General features: G+C 53.6%; 1 protein-coding gene across 3 annotated transcripts in view; it reads left to right on the top strand.

The window, feature by feature from the left end:
- The window catches only part of LOC129817810 (vacuolar protein sorting-associated protein 18 homolog), a 29,244-nt gene extending 10,870 nt beyond the window's left edge, over nucleotides 1-18,374 (top strand). Inside the window, exons 8-17 of one of the 3 annotated variants that reach the window (XR_008753775.1) lie at nucleotides 8,293-8,399; nucleotides 8,824-9,106; nucleotides 9,291-9,536; nucleotides 10,664-10,798; nucleotides 11,034-11,261; nucleotides 11,535-11,675; nucleotides 14,368-14,577; nucleotides 14,840-15,079; nucleotides 15,454-16,598; nucleotides 16,634-18,374. Coding sequence is in view for 2 of the 3 variants with exons in the window: in XM_055873381.1 (XP_055729356.1) it covers nucleotides 8,293-8,399; nucleotides 8,824-9,106; nucleotides 9,291-9,536; nucleotides 10,664-10,798; nucleotides 11,034-11,261; nucleotides 11,535-11,675; nucleotides 14,368-14,577; nucleotides 14,840-15,079; nucleotides 15,454-15,756 (1,893 nt within the window). In the remaining variant the exon portion in view is untranslated. Of the gene's footprint in view, nucleotides 1-8,292; nucleotides 8,400-8,823; nucleotides 9,107-9,290; nucleotides 9,537-10,663; nucleotides 10,799-11,033; nucleotides 11,262-11,534; nucleotides 11,676-14,367; nucleotides 14,578-14,839; nucleotides 15,084-15,453 lie in introns of all 3 variants that reach the window. The other 2 variants (XM_055873381.1, XM_055873382.1) reach the window with 2 other exon arrangements.
- The last annotated feature ends 388 nt before the right edge of the window (nucleotides 18,375-18,762 follow it).

The following is an 18,762-nucleotide window of genomic DNA, read 5'->3' as shown; positions in this document are numbered from 1 at the left end:
GGCTGTCTGTCCCCCCCCCCCCCACCCTGAGATGGGCTGTCTGTCCCCCCCACCCTGAGATGGGCTGTCTGTCCCCCCCACCCTGAGATGGGCTGTCTGTCCCCCCCACCCTGAGATGGGCTGTCTGTCCCCCCCACCCTGAGATGGGCTGTCTGTCCCCCCCCCCACCCTGAGATGGGCTGTCTGTCCCCCCGCACCCTGAGATGGGCTGTCTGTCCCCCCGCACCCTGAGATGGGCTGTCTGCCCCCCCCCCCCACCCTGAGATGGGCTGTCTGTCCCCCCCCCCACCCTGAGATGGGCTGTCTGTCCCCACCCACCCTGAGATGGGCTGTCTGTCCCCCTCCCACCCTGAGATGGGCTGTCTGTCCCCCCCCCCACCCTGAGATGGGCTGTCTGTCCCCCCCCCCACCCTGAGATGGGCTGTCTGTCCCCCCCCCCACCCTGAGATGGGCTGTCTGTCCCCCCCCACCCTGAGATGGGCTGTCCCCCCCCCCCCCCCTGAGATGGGCTGTCTGTCCCCCCCCCCCACCCTGAGATGGGCTGTCTGGTTCCCCCCCCCCCCCCCCACCCTGAGATGGGCTGTCTGTCTCCCCCCCCCCCCAACCTGAGATGGGCTGTCTGTCCCCACCCCCCCCCCACCCTGAGATGGGCTGTCTGTCCCCCACCCTGAGATGGGCTGTCTGTCCCCCCCCACCCTGAGATGGGCTGTCTGTCCCCCCCTCCCACCCTGAGATGGGCTGTCTGTCCCCCCCCCCCCACCCTGAGATGGGCTGTCTGTCCCTCCACCCTGAGATGGGCTGTCTGTCCCCCCCCCCCACCCTGAGATTTATTTTTTATTTTTTATTTTTTTAACCTTTATTTAACTAGGCAAGTCAGTTAAGAACAAATTCTTATTTTCAGTGACGGCCTAGGAACAGTGGGTTAACTGCCTGTTCAGGGGCAGAACGACAGATTTGTACCTTGTCAGCTCGGGGATTTGAACTTGCAACCTTCCGGTTACTAGTCCAACGCTCTAACCACTAGGCTACGCTGTCTGTCCCCCCCCCCCCCCCCCCCACCCTGAGATGGGCTGTCTGTCCCCCCCCCCCCCCCCACCCTGAGATGGGCTGTCTGTCCCCACCCCCCCCCCCCACCCTGAGATGGGCTGTCTGTCCCCACCCCCCCCCCCACCCTGAGATGGGCTGTCTCCCCCCCCCCCACCCACCCACCCTGAGATGGGCTGTCTGTCCCCACCCACCCTGAGATGGGCTGTCTGTCCCCCCCCCACCCTGAGATGGGCTGTCTGTCTCCCCCCCCCCCCCCCCCACCCTGAGATGGGCTGTCTGTCCCCACCCCCCCCCCCCCACCCTGAGATGGGCTGTCTGTCCCCACCCCCCCCCCCCACCCTGAGATGGGCTGTCCCCCCCCCCCCACCCACCCACCCTGAGATGGGCTGTCTGTCCCCACCCACCCTGAGATGGGCTGTCTGTCCCCCCCCCACCCTGAGATGGGCTGTCTGTCCCCCCCCCCCACCCTGAGATGGGCTGTCTGTCCCCCCCCCACCCTGAGATGGGCTGTCTGTCCCCCCCCCACCCTGAGATGGGCTGTCTGTCCCCCCCCCCCCACCCTGAGATGGGCTGTCTGTCCCCCCCCCACCCTGAGATGGGCTGTCTGTCCCCACCCCCCCCCCCCCCCCCCCCGCCCTGAGATGGGTTGTCTGTCCCCACCCCCCCCCCACCCTGAGATGGGCTGTCTGTCCCCCCCACCCCCCCCCCACCCTGAGATGGGCTGTCTGTCCCCACCCCCCCCCCACCCTGAGATGGGCTGTCTGTCCCCCCCCCCCACCCTGAGATGGGCTGTCTGTCCCCCCCCCCCACCCTGAGATGGGCTGTCTGTCCCCCCCCCCCACCCTGAGATGGGCTGTCTGTCCCCCCCCCCACCCTGAGATGGGCTGTCTGTCCCCCCCCCCCACCCTGAGATGGGCTGTCTGTCCCCCCCCCACCCTGAGATGGGCTGTCTGTCCCTCCACCCTGAGATGGGCTGTCTGTCCCCCCCCCCCACCCTGAGATTTTTTTTTTTTTTTTTTTTTTTTTTTAACCTTTATTTAACTAGGCAAGTCAGTTAAGAACAAATTCTTATTTTCAGTGACGGCCTAGGAACAGTGGGTTAACTGCCTGTTCAGGGGCAGAACGACAGATTTGTACCTTGTCAGCTCGGGGATTTGAACTTGCAACCTTCCGGTTACTAGTCCAACGCTCTAACCACTAGGCTACGCTGTCTGTCCCCCCCCCCCCCCCCACCCTGAGATGGGCTGTCTGTCCCCCCCCCCCCCCCCCACCCTGAGATGGGCTGTCTGTCTCCCCCCCCCCCCCCCCACCCTGAGATGGGCTGTCTGTCCCCCCCCCCCCCCACCCTGAGATGGGCTGTCTGTCCCCACCCCCCCCCCCACCCTGAGATGGGCTGCCCCCCCCCCCCCACCCACCCACCCTGAGATGGGCTGTCTGTCCCCACCCCCCCCCCCACCCTGAGATGGGCTGCCCCCCCCCCCCACCCACCCACCCTGAGATGGGCTGTCTGTCCCCCCCCCACCCTGAGATGGGCTGTCTGTCCCCCCCCACCCTGAGATGGGCTGTCTGTCCCCCCCCACCCTGAGATGGGCTGTCTGTCCCCCCCCCACCCTGAGATGGGCTTTCTGTCCCTCCACCCTGAGATGGGCTGTCTGTCCCCCCCCCACCCTGAGATGGGCTGTCTGTCCCCCCCCCACCCTGAGATGGGCTGTCTGTCCCCCCCCCCACCCTGAGATGGGCTGTCTGTCCCCCCCCCCCCCCCACCCTGAGATGGGCTGTCTGTCCCCCTCCCCCACCCTGAGATGGGCTGTCTGTCCCCTCCCCCACCCTGAGATGGGCTGTCTGTCCCCCCCCCCACCCTGAGATGGGCTGTCTGTCCCCCCCCACCCTGAGATGGGCTGTCCCCCCCCCCCCCACCCTGAGATGGGCTGCCCCCCCCCCCCCCACCCTGAGATGGGCTGTGTCGTCCCCCCCTCCACCCTGAGATGGGCTGTCTGTCTCCCCCCCCCCACCCTGAGATGGAATGTCTGTCCCCACCCCCCCCCCCCACCCTGAGATGGGCTGTCTGTCCCCCCCCCCCCACCCTGAGATGGGCTGTCTGTCCCCCCCCCACCCTGAGATGGGCTGTCTGTCCCCCCCCCACCCTGAGATGGGCTGTCTGTCCCCCCCCCCCCCACCCTGAGATGGGCTGTCTGTCCCCCCCCCACCCTGAGATGGGCTGTCTGTCCCCCCCCCCCCCACCCTGAGATGGGCTGTCTGTCCCCCCCCCACCCTGAGATGGGCTGTCTGTCCCCACCCCCCCCCCCCCGCCCTGAGATGGGTTGTCTGTCCCCACCCCCCCCCACCCTGAGATGGGCTGTCTGTCCCCCCCACCCCCCCCCCACCCTGAGATGGGCTGTCTGTCCCCACCCCCCCCCCACCCTGAGATGGGCTGTCTGTCCCCCCCCCCCCACCCTGAGATGGGCTGTCTGTCCCCCCCCCCCACCCTGAGATGGGCTGTCTGCCCCCCCCCCCCACCCTGAGATGGGCTGTCTGTCCCCCCCCCCCACCCTGAGATGGGCTGTCTGTCCCCCCCCCCCACCCTGAGATGGGCTGTCTGTCCCCCCCCCCACCCTGAGATGGGCTGTCTGTCCCTCCACCCTGAGATGGGCTGTCTGTCCCCCCCCCCCACCCTGAGATTTATTTTTTTTTTATTTTTTTTTTTTTACCTTTATTTAACTAGGCAAGTCAGTTAAGAACAAATTCTTATTTTCAGTGACGGCCTAGGAACAGTGGGTTAACTGCCTGTTCAGGGGCAGAACGACAGATTTGTACCTTGTCAGCTCGGGGATTTGAACTTGCAACCTTCCGGTTACTAGTCCAACGCTCTAACCACTAGGCTACGCTGTCTGTCCCCCCCCCCCCCCCACCCTGAGATGGGCTGTCTGTCCCCCCCCCCCCCCCCCCCCCTGAGATGGGCTGTCTGTCTCCCCCCCCCCCCCCCCACCCTGAGATGGGCTGTCTGTCCCCCCCCCCCCCACCCTGAGATGGGCTGTCTGTCCCCACCCCCCCCCCCACCCTGAGATGGGCTGCCCCCCCCCCCCACCCACCCACCCTGAGATGGGCTGTCTGTCCCCACCCCCCCCCCCCACCCTGAGATGGGCTGCCCCCCCCCCCCACCCACCCACCCTGAGATGGGCTGTCTGTCCCCCCCCCACCCTGAGATGGGCTGTCTGTCCCCCCCCACCCTGAGATGGGCTGTCTGTCCCCCCCCACCCTGAGATGGGCTGTCTGTCCCCCCCCCACCCTGAGATGGGCTTTCTGTCCCTCCACCCTGAGATGGGCTGTCTGTCCCCCCCCCACCCTGAGATGGGCTGTCTGTCCCCCCCCCACCCTGAGATGGGCTGTCTGTCCCCCCCCCCACCCTGAGATGGGCTGTCTGTCCCCCCCCCCCCCCCACCCTGAGATGGGCTGTCTGTCCCCCTCCCCCACCCTGAGATGGGCTGTCTGTCCCCTCCCCCACCCTGAGATGGGCTGTCTGTCCCCCCCCCCACCCTGAGATGGGCTGTCTGTCCCCCCCCACCCTGAGATGGGCTGTCCCCCCCCCCCCCACCCTGAGATGGGCTGCCCCCCCCCCCCCCACCCTGAGATGGGCTGTGTCGTCCCCCCCTCCACCCTGAGATGGGCTGTCTGTCTCCCCCCCCCCACCCTGAGATGGAATGTCTGTCCCCACCCCCCCCCCCACCCTGAGATGGGCTGTCTGTCCCCCCCCCCCCCACCCTGAGATGGGCTGTCTGTCCCCCCCCCACCCTGAGATGGGCTGTCCCCCCCCCCCCCACCCTGAGATGGGCTGTTCCCCCCCCCCCCCACCCTGAGATGGGCTGTGTCCCCCCCTCCACCCTGAGATGGGCTGTCTGTCCCCGTCCCCCCCCCCCACCCTGAGATGGGCTGTCTGTGTCCCCCCCCCCCCCCCCCCACCCTGAGATGGGCTGTCTGTCCCTCCACCCTGAGAGGGGCTGTCTGTCCCTCCACCCTGAGATGGGCTGTCTGTCCCTCCACCCTGAGATGGGCTGTCTGTCCCTCCACCCTGAGATGGGCTGTCTGTCCCCCCCCCCACCCTGAGATGGGCTGTCTGTCCCCCCCCCCACCCTGAGATGGGCTGTCTGTCCCCCCCCCACCCTGAGATGGGCTGTCTGTCCCCCTCCCACCCTGAGATGGGCTGTCTGTCCCCCCCCCCACCCTGAGATGGGCTGTCTGTCCCCCTCCCCCACCCTGAGATGGGCTGTCTGTCCCCCCCCCCCACCCTGAGATGGGCTGTCTGTCCCCCCCCCCACCCTGAGATGGGCTGTCTGTCCCCCCCCCACCCTGAGATGGGCTGTCCCCCCCCCCCCCCACTCTGAGATGGGCTGTGTCGTCCCCCCCCTCCACCCTGAGATGGGCTGTCTGTCCCCACCCCCCCCCCCCACCCTGAGATGGGCTGTCTGTCCCCACCCCCCCCCCACCCTGAGATGGGCTGTCTGTCCCCCCTCCCCCCCACCCTGAGATGGGCTGTGTGTCCCCCTCCCCCACCCTGAGATGGGCTGTCTGTCCCCCCCCCCACCCTGAGATGGGCTGTCTGTCCCCCCCCACCCTGAGATGGGCTGTCTGTCCCCCCCCACCCTGAGATGGGCTGTCCCCCCCCCCCCCCACCCTGAGATGGGCTGTCTGTCCCCCCCCCCCCCCACCCTGAGATGGGCTGTCTGTCCCCCCCCCACCCTGAGATGGGGTGTCTGTCTCCCCCCCCCCAACCTGAGATGGGCTGTCTGTCCCCACCCCCCCCCCCCACCCTGAGATGGGCTGTCTGTCCCCCCCCCCCCCCTGAGATGGGCTGTCTGTCCCCACCCCCCCCCACCCTGAGATGGGCTGTCTGTCCCCCCTCCCCCCCACCCTGAGATGGGCTGTCTGTCCCCCCTCCCCCCCACCCTGAGATGGGCTGTCTGTCCCCCTCCCCCACCCTGAGATGGGCTGTCTGTCCCCCCCCCACCCTGAGATGGGCTGTCTGTCCCCCCCCCACCCTGAGATGGGCTGTCCCCCCCCCCCCCCCCCCCACCCTGAGATGGGCTGTGTCCCCCCCCCCTCCACCCTGAGATGGGCTGTCTGTCCCCGTCCCTCCCTGAGATGGGCTGTCTGTCCCCCCCCCCCCACCCTGAGATGGGCTGTCTGTCCCCCCCCCACCCTGAGATGGGCTGTCTGTCCCCCCCCCCACCCTGAGATGGGCTGTCTGTCTCCCCCCCCCCAACCTGAGATGGGCTGTCTGTCCCCCCCCCCACCCTGAGATGGGCTGTCTGTCCCCCCCCCCACCCTGAGATGGGCTGTCTGTCCCCCCCCCCACCCTGAGATGGGCTGTCTGTCCCCACCCCCCCCCCTGAGATGGGCTGTCTGTCCCCACCCCCCCCCCCACCCTGAGATGGGCTGTCTGTCCCCACCCCCCCCCCCACCCTGAGATGGGCTGTCTGTCCCCCCTCCCCCCCACCCTGAGATGGGCTGTCTGTCCCCCCTCCCCCCCACCCTGAGATGGGCTGTCTGTCCCCCTCCCCCACCCTGAGATGGGCTGTCTGTCCCCCCCCCACCCTGAGATGGGCTGTCTGTCCCCCCCCCACCCTGAGATGGGCTGTCCCCCCCCCCCCCACCCTGAGATGGGCTGTGTCCCCCCCCCTCCACCCTGAGATGGGCTGTCTGTCCCCGTCCCTCCCTGAGATGGGCTGTCTGTCCCCCCCCCACCCTGAGATGGGCTGTCTGTCCCCTCCCCCACCCTGAGATGGGCTGTCTGTCCCCCCCCCCACCCTGAGATGGGCTGTCTGTCCCTCCACCCTGAGATGGGCTGTCTGTCCCCCCACCCTGAGATGGGCTGTCTGTCCCCCCCCCCCCCACCCTGAGATGGGCTGTCTGTCCCCCCCCCCCACCCTGAGATGGGCTGTCTGTCCCCCCCCACCCTGAGATGGGCTGTCTGTCCCCCTCCCCCCCCCCCTGAGATGGGCTGTCTGTCCCCCCCCCCCCACCCTGAGATGGGCTGTCCCCCTCCCCCACCCTGAGATGGGCTTTCTGTCCCCCCCCCACCCTGAGATGGGCTGTCCCCCTCCCCCACCCTGAGATGGGCTTTCTGTCCCCCCCCCCACCCTGAGATGGGCTGTCTGTCCCCCCCCCCACCCTGAGATGGGCTGTCTGCCCCCCCCCCCACCCTGAGATGGGCTGTCTGTCGTCCCCCCCCCACCCTGAGATGGGCTGTCTGTCGTCCCCCCCCCACCCTGAGATGGGCTGTCTGTCGTCCCCCCCCCACCCTGAGATGGGCTGTCTGTCCCCCCCCCCCACCCACCCTGAGATGGGCTGTCTGTCCCCCCCCCCCCCACCCTGAGATGGGCTGTCTGTCCCCACCCCCCCCCCCCACTCTGAGATGGGCTGTCTGTCCCCCCCCCCCACCCTGAGATGGGCTGTCTGTCCCCCCCCCCCACCCTGAGATGGGCTGTCTGTCCCCCCCCCCCACCCTGAGATGGGCTGTCTGTCCCCCCCCACCCTGAGATGGGCTGTCTGTCCCCCCCCCACCCTGAGATGGGCTGTCTGTCCCCCCCCACCCTGAGATGGGCTGTCTGTCCCCCCCCCACCCTGAGTGTTGATTCATCATGCAGAGGCCGTAGAGAAGCTAGATTTGGACACATCATATAATTGAACAGTTCCATTTCACGCCATGCTGTTCATATAAATACTTTTTATTTATTTACCGGTTTCTCGCAGTTATTTAACCCCTGGAAAAAGGAGTGGTTTCGGACGGTAAATTCTGGTACATTCCGTTAAGCGGGTTCCCGCCATTCAACCCTAGTCTAAACACAGTCTTAGTGACAGCTGCTCATTTTGGATTTGTCCAAAATGACACCCTATTTCCTATGTAGTGCACTTCTTTTGACTAGGCCCCCTTTATGAATACATTCATTTGATTGATGGATGTATATATTGATTGATTGTATGTATGTATGTATGTATGTATGTATTGATTGATGTATGTCTGTATTTATGTATGTATGTATGTATGTATTGATTGTATTGATTGATGTATGTCTGTATTGATTGTATTGATTGATGTATGTCTGTATTGATTGTATTGATTGATGTATGTCTGTATTGATTGTATTGATTGATGTATGTCTGTATTGATTGTATTGATTGATGTATGTCTGTATTGATTGTATTGATTGATGTATGTCTATGTTGATTGAGGTATGTATTGATTGACAGGTGGTGTACGAGGACGTGTTCCCTGATAAGTTCGGCACTCTGAAGAAGATGATTAAGGACCCAGCAGGAGGCCTGGTGTGGATCTACACTGAGAAGGCCGTCTTTAGGTTCGTTTTTACATTTTATTATTTTGTTTTTTTAGTCAACCTAGCAGATGCTCAGACAGACTTACAATCAGTGCAATCAACTGGGATCAGTAGAACAACCAAGTCACAGCCGTTATCTGTGGAATCAGACTAGATCAGCCGTTATCTGTGGAATCAGACTAGATCAGCCGTTATCTGTGGAATCAGACTAGATCTGCCGTTATCTGTGGAATCAGACTAGATCTGCCGTTGCTAGTTAAACCCTGTTCAGCCGCTATCTGTGGAATCAGACTAGATCTGCCGTTATCTGTGGAATCAGACTAGATCTGCCGTTGCTAGTTAAACCCTGTTCAGCCGCTATCTGTGGAATCAGTGCTAGAAACAAAAGACAGGCGAGAGTGTGAAAGACAAGTACAACAGTCAGGTTTTTCCTCTCTCAATCCAGATACCACATCCAGAGAGAAGCCAGGGATGTGTGGCAGATGTACATGAGTATGAACAAGTTTGACCTGGCTAAGGAGTACTGCCGGGACCGGCCAGAGTGCATGGACATAGTCCTGGCTAAGGAGGCAGAACACTGCTTCCAGGACAAACGTTACCTGGAGAGTGCTAAGTGTTACGCCCTGACCCAGAACTACTTTGAGGAGATTGCGTTGAAGTTCATCGAGGCGAAACAGGAAGAAGCTCTGAAAGAGTTCCTTCTGAAGAAACTCAACAACCTGAAGCAGGTAGGATGTTTTTGGTGACTTAGTAGGTCCAAAATGGCACCCTCTGGGTCCTGGTCAAAAGTAGTGCACTATATAGGGAATAGGCTCCCATAAACTCTCTTTTGTATAATTATTTTTTAACTATTTTGTAGGGACTGTATTTTTGATCATGTTACCCCTAAGTTTGATTGATAAATTGAAACAGAGTGAGAAGACCCAGATCATCTTACTGGTCACCTGGCTGACGGAGCTCTACCTGAATCGCCTGGGGCTTCTACAATCAGATGAGGGGAAACATGAGGTGTTCCAGGAGACACGTGATGAGTTCCGGAAGTTCCTCAGTAGTTCCAAACACAAGGAGTGTCTCTATAACAACCGTACGACCATCTATGACCTGCTGGCTAGCCACGGCAACGTGCACGACATGGTCTACTTCTCTGTCGTCATGCAGGTATCTTATGATGCTATTTATCCAGGGTTAGGCACAATTCTATTTCAATTCAGAAAGTGAACCAAATATCTCGCTATCTCTCGCTCGCTATCTCTCGCTCGCTCTCTCTCGCGCTTTCTCTATAATATTATTTAAACACAATACAACCACATGTGGATAATGCATTTAAAATCGAGGATGACCAAAAAAAGTTTGAAAACTTATTTCCATTGGGGTCCTCTTAAATAAATGTCTCTAATCGTTAACACACAATAGTATATAGCAGGCTGAAACGGTGTCAGTGGGCTTAGGATGAGGTTGAGCCAGTTTGGGCGGGAAAGGCCGTGTAGGTTCCACAAAGACAGTCTGAAAACGAAGAGCTCTTCAACACCTGCTTCTCTGAATGTCCAGTCACTCCATTGGATCCACTTCTCTGGTTCTGGTCCTTCATTTCCAGGAGTGTAGCGCCCACCTGGGTGATGCCACGGCTGCTGAAAAGTGCAACGAAAAGCCGCCACATCTTGTCAGTGGTTAGGAGCATTCCCTGAACAGCCCCTGACCTTCCTCTGCTACCTCTGGAGACAGAATGCAGTCCTTGGTGTAATACTTCCAATCAGATTAAACAAAAAGCCACATTATTTGAATCCGAAGAGCCAGCGGTTCCGACAAGGAGAAAATCAGAGGTGTAACATTTTGAACCTGTAGCCAAAGCTTTATAGCCTATATGGTTAATTATGCCTGGCATTGGTTACAATCTGCCACGATATCATTGTTACCAGCTAAGGGATAGTAGGCCTAGTTGGACAAGCCTATCTGAATGTGCACATGAGGGAAGTTAGAGGTAGCCTCAATTTTCATTATTAGGTCACTAATACGGCTGTGACTAAAACTAGACAAAATATCCATAGTTTTATGTCGACTGATAATAACTAAAACTAACAAAGGATGAAATTACTAAAATTTGACCTAAAAACTACAAAAGTTATTTTAAGACTAAAACTGAACTAGGTGCTCAAATTAACGCCCGCCTCCTAATGTTACGGACATTTTATGTCACTTTTATTTTCTGTTTTGTATAAAGTATGTCTTATCTGTTGCTGTTTTGACATTTTCTGGGATTTAAGAAAGAATCTATCTTCTCTCTCTAGGACTATGAGAGGGTGATCTCCCACCACTGTCAGCATGATGACTATAGCGCCGCCCTGGAGGTGCTTTCTAAGCACTGCGACGAGAAGCTCTTCTATAAGTTCTCCCCCATCCTCATGCAACACATACCTAAGAAGGTGATAAAATAATTTTTAACCGGTTGCAATGAAATGTTTTGGTATTATTTTTGTCTTTGTGTATTCAAGTACAATGCAATTCAGTTTGACGTGCCGTACAATACCATACTTTATCTTCAATATTCATGGAAAATCATGGCACGTAAAAGTGCAGATTTGTTTATCCGTGAATAATGAATTGAAATTGAATGAATTAATCAACAATAAATATAGTTTTTTTTAATAACCGTAAAAGGTGGTGGATGCGTGGATCCAGATGGGTAGCAGGCTGGAGCCTAAGAAGCTGATCCCAGCCCTGGTCAACTACAGTCAGATGGGACCGACACAACAGGTCAACGAGACCATCCGTTACATGGAGTTCTGTGTCTACCAGCTCACTGTGACCGAAGAGGCCATACACAACTACCTGCTGGCCCTCTACGCCAAGTACAAACCTGATAGTCTCTTGTGGTACCTGGAACAGGTAGGTTCAAGGCTGTGACCATCCCAAATGGCACCTTGTTCCCTATATAGCACCTTACTTTTCACCAAGGACACGCAGACTAAATGTCTTGATAATTGTGGAATTTACTTTTTTTTCTTCATAATGACGTGTTTATATTTTATTCTAGTTTACTCTTAAGTGTCCTTGGGTATCTTGAAAGTAAATCAAATATAATATTACAATGTATTATTATTTTTATTAATACACAAATATATATTATTAACAAATCAAATGTGTTGTTATTATTGACAGGCTGGGACCCACTTGTCAGACATCCACTATGATTTAAAGTACGCCCTGAGGCTGTGTGCTGAACACGGTTACCTCCAGGCCTGTGTTCTGGTCTATAAGATCCTGGAGCTGTATGAGGAGGCTGTTGATCTGGCCCTACAAGTGAGTGTCTTGGCTAGTTTTGATGAATTTGTGGCTAACTGTTGATCGTTTGATATTAACAGGATATTGCAAGAATAAGAATGTGCAAATAGTGGGCTACACCATCAATATATACAGACATTATCTCAATATATATATATATATATATATACAGACATTATCTCAATATATATATATACAGACATTATCTCAATATATATATATATATATATACAGACATTATCTCTCTATATATATATATACTGCTCAAAAAAGTAAAGGGAACACTTAAACAACACAATGTAACTCCAAGTTAATCACACTTCTGTGAAATCAAACTGTCCACTTAGGAAGCAACACTGATTGACAATAAATTTCACATGCTGTTGTGCAAATGGAATAGACAAAAGGTGGAAATTATAGGCAATTAGCAAGACACCCCCAATAAAGGAGTGATTCTGCAGGTGGTGACCACAGACCACTTCTCAGTTTCTTCTACCGTTCAAAAGTTTGGGGTCACTTAGAAATCTCCATGTTTTTGAAAGAAAATAACATATTTTTAATTGTCCATTAAACTAACATCAAATTGATCAGAAATACAGTGTAGACATTGGTAACAACATTGTTGGTCAGGGTCCTGTTGGTTCCAGATGTCATACATTGGTGCCGCTTGCCGTGCGGTAGCAGAGAGAACAGTCTATGACTTGGGTGGCTGGAGTCTTTTTTTAGGGCTTTCCTCTGACACCGCCTGGTATAGAGGTCCTGGATGGCAGGAAGCTTGGCGCCAATGATGTACTGGGCAGTACGCACTACCCTCTGTAGCGTCTTGCGGTCAGATGCCAAGTAGTTGCCATACCAAGCGGTGATGCAGCCAGTCAAGATGCTCTCAATGGTGCAGCTGTATAACTTTTTGAGGATCTGACGGCCCAGTCAAATCTTTTCATCCTCCTGAGAGGGAAGAGGCGTTGTTGTGCCCTGTCCCAGACCTGCTGTTTTCAACTCTCTAGAGACCGCAGGAGCGGTAGAGATACTCTTAATGATCGACTATGAAAAGCCAACTGACATTTACTCCTGAGGTGCTGACTTGTTGCACCCTCGACAACTACTGTGATTATTATTATTTGACCCTGCTGGTCATTTATGAACATTTGAACATCTTAGCCATGTTCTGTTATAATCTCCACCCGGCACAGCCAGAAGAGGACTGGCCACCCCTCATAGCCTGGTTCCTCTCTAGGTTTCTTCCTAGGTTTTGGCCTTTCTAGGGAGTTTTTCCTAGCCACCGTGCTTCTACACCTGCATTGCTTGCTGTTTGGGGTTTTAGGCTGGGTTTCTGTACAGCACTTTGAGATATCAGCTGATTGTAAGAAGGAATATATAAATACATTTGATTTGATTTGATTCACGACTGTGCTGGTGTGTATGGACCATGATAGATCCTGAGTGATGTGGACACCGAGGAACTTGAAGCTCTCGATCCACTCCACTACAGCCCCGTCGACGTGAATGGGGGTGTGTCTCTGCCCTCCGTTTCCTGTAGTCCACGGTCAGCTCCTTTGTCTTACTGACGTTGAGGGAGAGGTTGTTGTTGTCCTGGCACCACACTGCTAGGTATCTGATCTCCTCCCTATAGGCTGTCTCATCATCGTCGGTCTCATCATCGTTGGTCATCAGGCCTACCACCGCCATTTCGTCAGCAAACTTAATGATGGTGTTGGAGTTGTGTTTGGCCATGCAGTCGTGGGTGAACAGGGAGTACAGGAGGTGACTAAGCACACACCCCTGAGGGGCCCCAGTGTTGAGGACCAGCGTGGCAGATGTGTTGCTACCTACCCTTACCACCTATTGGCGGCCCGTCAGGAAGTCCAGGATCCAGTTGCAGAGGGAGGTGTTTAGTCCCAGGGTCCTTAGCTTAGCGATGAGCTTCGTGGGCACTACGGTGTTGAACGCTGAGCTGTAGTCAATGAACAGCATTGTCACAAAGGTGTTGCTCTTGTTCAGGTGGTAAAGTGCAGTGTGGATCTGTTGGGGCGGTGAATTGGACTGTGTCTGGGATGATGGTGTTGATGTGAGCCATTACCAGCCTTACAAAGCATTCCATTGCTCCAGATCTGAGTGCTACAGGGTGATAGTCATTTAGACAGGTTACCTTGGCGTTCTTGGGGACAGGTACTATGGTGGTCTGCTTGAAACATATATGATTTATAGACAGGGTCAGGGAGAGATTGAAAACATCAGTGAAGACACGTTCCAGCTGGTCAGCTCATGCTCTGAGAATGTGTCCTGGTAATCTGTCTGGCCCCGCGGCCTTGTGAATGTTAACCTGTTGAAAGGGCTTACTCGGATCTGCTACAGAGAGTGTGATCACACAGTCGTCTGGAACAGCTGGTGCTCTCATACATGGTTCAGTGTTGCTTGCCTCGAAGCCAGCATAGAAGGCATTTTGCTCATCTGGTAGGCTCGCTTCACTGGGCAGCTCGTGGCTGGGTTTCCCTTTTGTGATCCGTGATAGTATGCAAGCCCTGCCACATCCAACGACCGTCAGAGCCGGTGTAGTAGGTTTCGATCTGAGTTCTCGATTCAAGCTTTGCCTGTTTGATGGTTTGTCGTAGAGCATAGCGGGATTTCTTGTAAGCATCTAGATTAGTGTCCCGCTCCTTGAAAACCATTCCTCAAGCGGCTGGTGCTTCTCCTGTGCTGTTTGTCCTTCCAGGTGGATGTGGACCTGGCCAAGACGTGCGCTGACCTGCCTGAGGAGGATGAGGAGTTGAAGAAGAAGTTGTGGCTGAAGATCGCCCGTCACGTGGTGCAAGAGGAGAAGGATGTGAAGAAGGCCATGAACTGTCTGTCCAGCTGTAACCTGCTCAAGATCGAAGACATACTGCCCTTCTTCCCAGACTTCGTCACCATAGACCACTTTAAGGTAATACTGTCATCAAATATTTAGGATCTAAACAAACAAACAAACAAACACACAAACATACGAGACAGTATTTGAGGTGCACTTAATTTACCTTGGAGCTTGCACTTTTGGGGACTATTCTATTGTTTCCATTGTACCAGCTAAACCAAATGTTTGTCAGTATGTAATCTTGGCACCCGAACCAAATCTCAGCTTCTAGTAAGTAATTTGACATGTGTTTTTATGTCCCTCCACACCATCCTCCCCTCCCCTCTCCCTGCAGGAAGCTATCTGCAGCTCTTTAGAGGAGTACAACCAGCATATAGACGAGCTGAAGCAGGAGATGGAGGAGGCGACGGAGAGCGCCAAGCGGATCAGAGAGGACATCCAGGAGATGAGGAACAAGTACGGGGTGGTGGAGAGTCAGGAGAAATGTGCTGCCTGCGACTTCCCCCTCCTCAACAGACCCTTCTATCTGTTCCTCTGTGGACACATGTTCCACTACGACTGCCTCTTCCTGGAGGTCGGTATGCAAACCAATTTCATTTGACCTTTGACCCGATTTCAAGAACAGTTAGCTTACGATATATATATATATACCAGTAGGTCAGTAGCACATCCTTCTTTTCTCTTGAACTTTGACCCGATTGAAAGAAGAGTTAGCCAACAATCTATTGCAGCAAACAGAGGGCCATTGGGTCATTACTGTGTATATATTTGTAAATGATGTACGCTACATACACAATGAAAAAGGCTTGGAGGAGGATATCCCCAAAAATGTATCACAACTAATGTCTTCTTCCCCCAGGAGATTCAGTAATTCAATAGCGTTTTTTTAAAAATTCACTAGTTATCTTGTATGGAGCTCACATACTGTAACAGTGGGTCTTTCCTTAGGTGAGCCCTCACCTGTCCACCTACAAGCAGACTAAACTAGATGAGCTGCAGAAGAAGCTGGCTGCAGCCACTCAGACCTCCAAGTCCCGCCAGCGCCCCGCCACGAAGGAGAAGGAGGAGGGGGGCGACACCGCCAGCCTGGGGAAAGGAAGCGCCAGGGTCAGCCGCGAGCAGATCAAGTCCGACATCGATGACATCATCGCCTGCGAGTGTGTGTACTGCGGGGAGCTGATGATCAAGTCGATCGACAAGCCGTTTATTGATCCACAGAAGTTCGAGGAGGAAAAGTCCAGCTGGCTCTGAAATGGATGGTTGGACTGCCTGAAACTGGACGGGTTTGACATGGCGGACTTGAGGTGGCTGTCTGAATGGAAACGGGTCTGAAATGGACTTGAGCTGCCATTCTGAAAATGACAAGTGAAATGAAGTGGGACTGGAACTGGTCTGAAATGAGCTGTCTGAACTCTTGAGTGAAATAGACTTTATTTCAGAAATGTCTGAAATGATGACTGAAATGGACAACTTATGCTGTCTGAAATGGAATGGAATATCTCTCTGTGATAATGGGAAGTATAGCCACCGCTGCCTGGTGATGGATAGACACAGAAAAGGGGAAGGAATGCAGGATCTCCTTTGTAACCTCTTATCAAATCAAATGTTATTAGTCACATGCGCCGAATACAACAGGTGTAGATAGACCTCACAGTGAAATGCTGAATACAACAGGTGTAGTAGACCTTACAGTGAAATGCTGAATACAACAGGTGTAGTAGACCTCACAGTGAAATGCTGAATACAACAGGTGTAGTAGACCTCACAGTGAAATGCTGAATACAACAGGTATAGTAGACCTTACAGTGAAATGCTGAATACAACAGGTGTAGTAGACCTTACAGTGAAATGCTGAATACAACAGGTGTAGTAGATCTTACAGTGAAATGCTGAATACAACAGGTGTAGGTAGACCTTACAGTGAAATGCTGAATACAACAGGTGTAGTAGACCTCACAGTGAAATGCCCAATACAACAGGTGTAGTAGACCTTACAGTGAAATGCTGAATACAACAGGTGTAGTAGACCTCACAGTGAAATGCTGAATACAACAGGTGTAGTAGACCTTACAGTGAAATGCTGAATACAACAGGTGTAAACCTTACAGTGAAATGCTGAATACAACAGGTGTAGTAGACCTTACAGTGAAATGCTGAATACAACAGGTGTAGTAGACCTTACAGTGAAATGCTGAATACAACAGGTGTAGTAGACCTTACAGTGAAATGCTGAATACAACAGGTGTAGTAGACCTTACAGTGAAATGCTGAATACAACAGGTGTAGTAGACCTTACAGTGAAATGCTGAATACAACAGGTGTAAACCTTACTGTGAAATGCTGAATACAACAGGTGTAGTAGACCTTACAGTGAAATGCTGAATACAACAGGTGTAGTAGACCTTACAGTGAAATGCTGAATACAACAGGTGTAGTAGACCTTACAGTGAAATGCTGAATACAACAGGTGTAGTAGACCTCACAGTGAAATGCTGAATACAACAGGTGTAGTAGACCTCACAGTGAAATGCTGAATACAACAGGTGTAGTAGACCTTACAGTGAAATGCTGAATACAACAGGTGTAAACCTTACAGTGAAATGCTTACTTACAAGCCCTTAACCAACAATGCAGTTTTAAGAAAATACCAACAAAAACAAGTAAAAGATAAGAATAACAAATAATTAAAGAGCAGCAGTAAAATAACAATAGCGAGGCTATATACAGGGGATACCGGTACAATGTGGAGGCTATATACAGGGGTTACCGGTACAATGTGGAGGCTATATACAGGGGGTACCGGTACAGAGTCACTATGGAGGCTATATACAGGTTGTACCGGTACAATGTGGAGGCTATATACAGGGGGTACCGGTACAATGTGGAGGCTATATACAGGGGGTACCGGTACAATGTGGAGGCTATATACAGGGGGTACCGGTACAATGTGGAGGCTATATACAGGGTGTTACAGTACAGAGTTAATGTGGAGGCTATATACAGGGGGTACCGGTACAGAGTCAATATGGAGGCTATATACAGGGGGTACCGGTACAATGTGGAGGCTATATACAGGGTATTACGGTACATAGTCAATGTGGAGGCTATATACAGGGGGTACCGGTACAATGTGGAGGCTATATACAGGGTGTTACAGTACAGAGTCATCGTGGAGGCTATATACAGGGTGTTACGGTACAGAGTCAATGTGGAGGCTATATACAGGGTGTTACGGTACAGAGTGAATGTGGAGGCTATATACAGGGTGTTACGGTACAGAGCCAATGTGCGGGGGCACTGGTTCGTCGAGGTAATATGTACATGTACATAGAGTTATTAAAGTGACTATGCATAGATAATAACAGAGAGTAGCAGCAGTATAAAAGGGGGTGGGGCAATGCAAATAGTCTGGGTAGCCATTTGATTGGCTCCTCTGTGTCTCTGTAGTATCATATATTCTAGTCTCTTTCTCCCATTTTTCTGCTAATCTTCAGACTGCACTGAGGCTGTCAGTCTCTTGCACGCGCATTGCTTCATCAGACGTTACTAAAGTAGATCAGTTTACCGTCTTTACACTCAAATCTGTCTGAATTTAACAAAACAACTCTGAAATTGTCTCTGAAATGTAGATTTTATAAATTCAGATTGATTAATCTCAACTGGTATTAGTTAATTCCACTGGCTAGAGACATGAATAGTACTATAGAATGAATGCGCTGAATTACTCATGTTATGTGTCACTTCCTTCACCCCTGTTTCATTGACTGGCGGTGTTTTCTGTTGTGACTCTGAGATCAGGTCAGTGTAACCACACTTTGCTATGGTTTGCTAAAAATGCACTTGTGAAAATTAAACAAATGTTTAAATCAGTCTCTTTTTGAATTGTTTTATTTCAAGTGTTTTGAGCGTAATGAATTCCTCGGATGGAGGGAGAGAGCTTCTATGTGAAAGTCGAAAATATTCACATTTTTTAAATTAGGATTTTATTCTCGGGGATTGGGTGAGACGCCTTCCTCTCATGAATATGCAGCAACGGCCAGGGAAGTGGCCAGGTACTTCAGTTCAGTGTTTACATTGTCATAAATGTACCAGCATTTTCTCTGCACTGTTGCACCTCTTTAAAAAGTGAGTGTGAAGGTTGTAAAATATATATAAAAAATATTATATGAATCGGGTATATATTGATGTTAAGACATGGCAACATGTCTTTTGTGCATTTTATAGCTCATATCAAATCAGTCATAAAATCGCCCCCAA

This window comes from Salvelinus fontinalis, chromosome 20 (genome assembly GCF_029448725.1).
Source record: "Salvelinus fontinalis isolate EN_2023a chromosome 20, ASM2944872v1, whole genome shotgun sequence".
Lineage (NCBI taxonomy): Eukaryota > Metazoa > Chordata > Actinopteri > Salmoniformes > Salmonidae > Salvelinus > Salvelinus fontinalis.
This window is presented reverse-complemented; position numbering and strand designations above follow the sequence as displayed.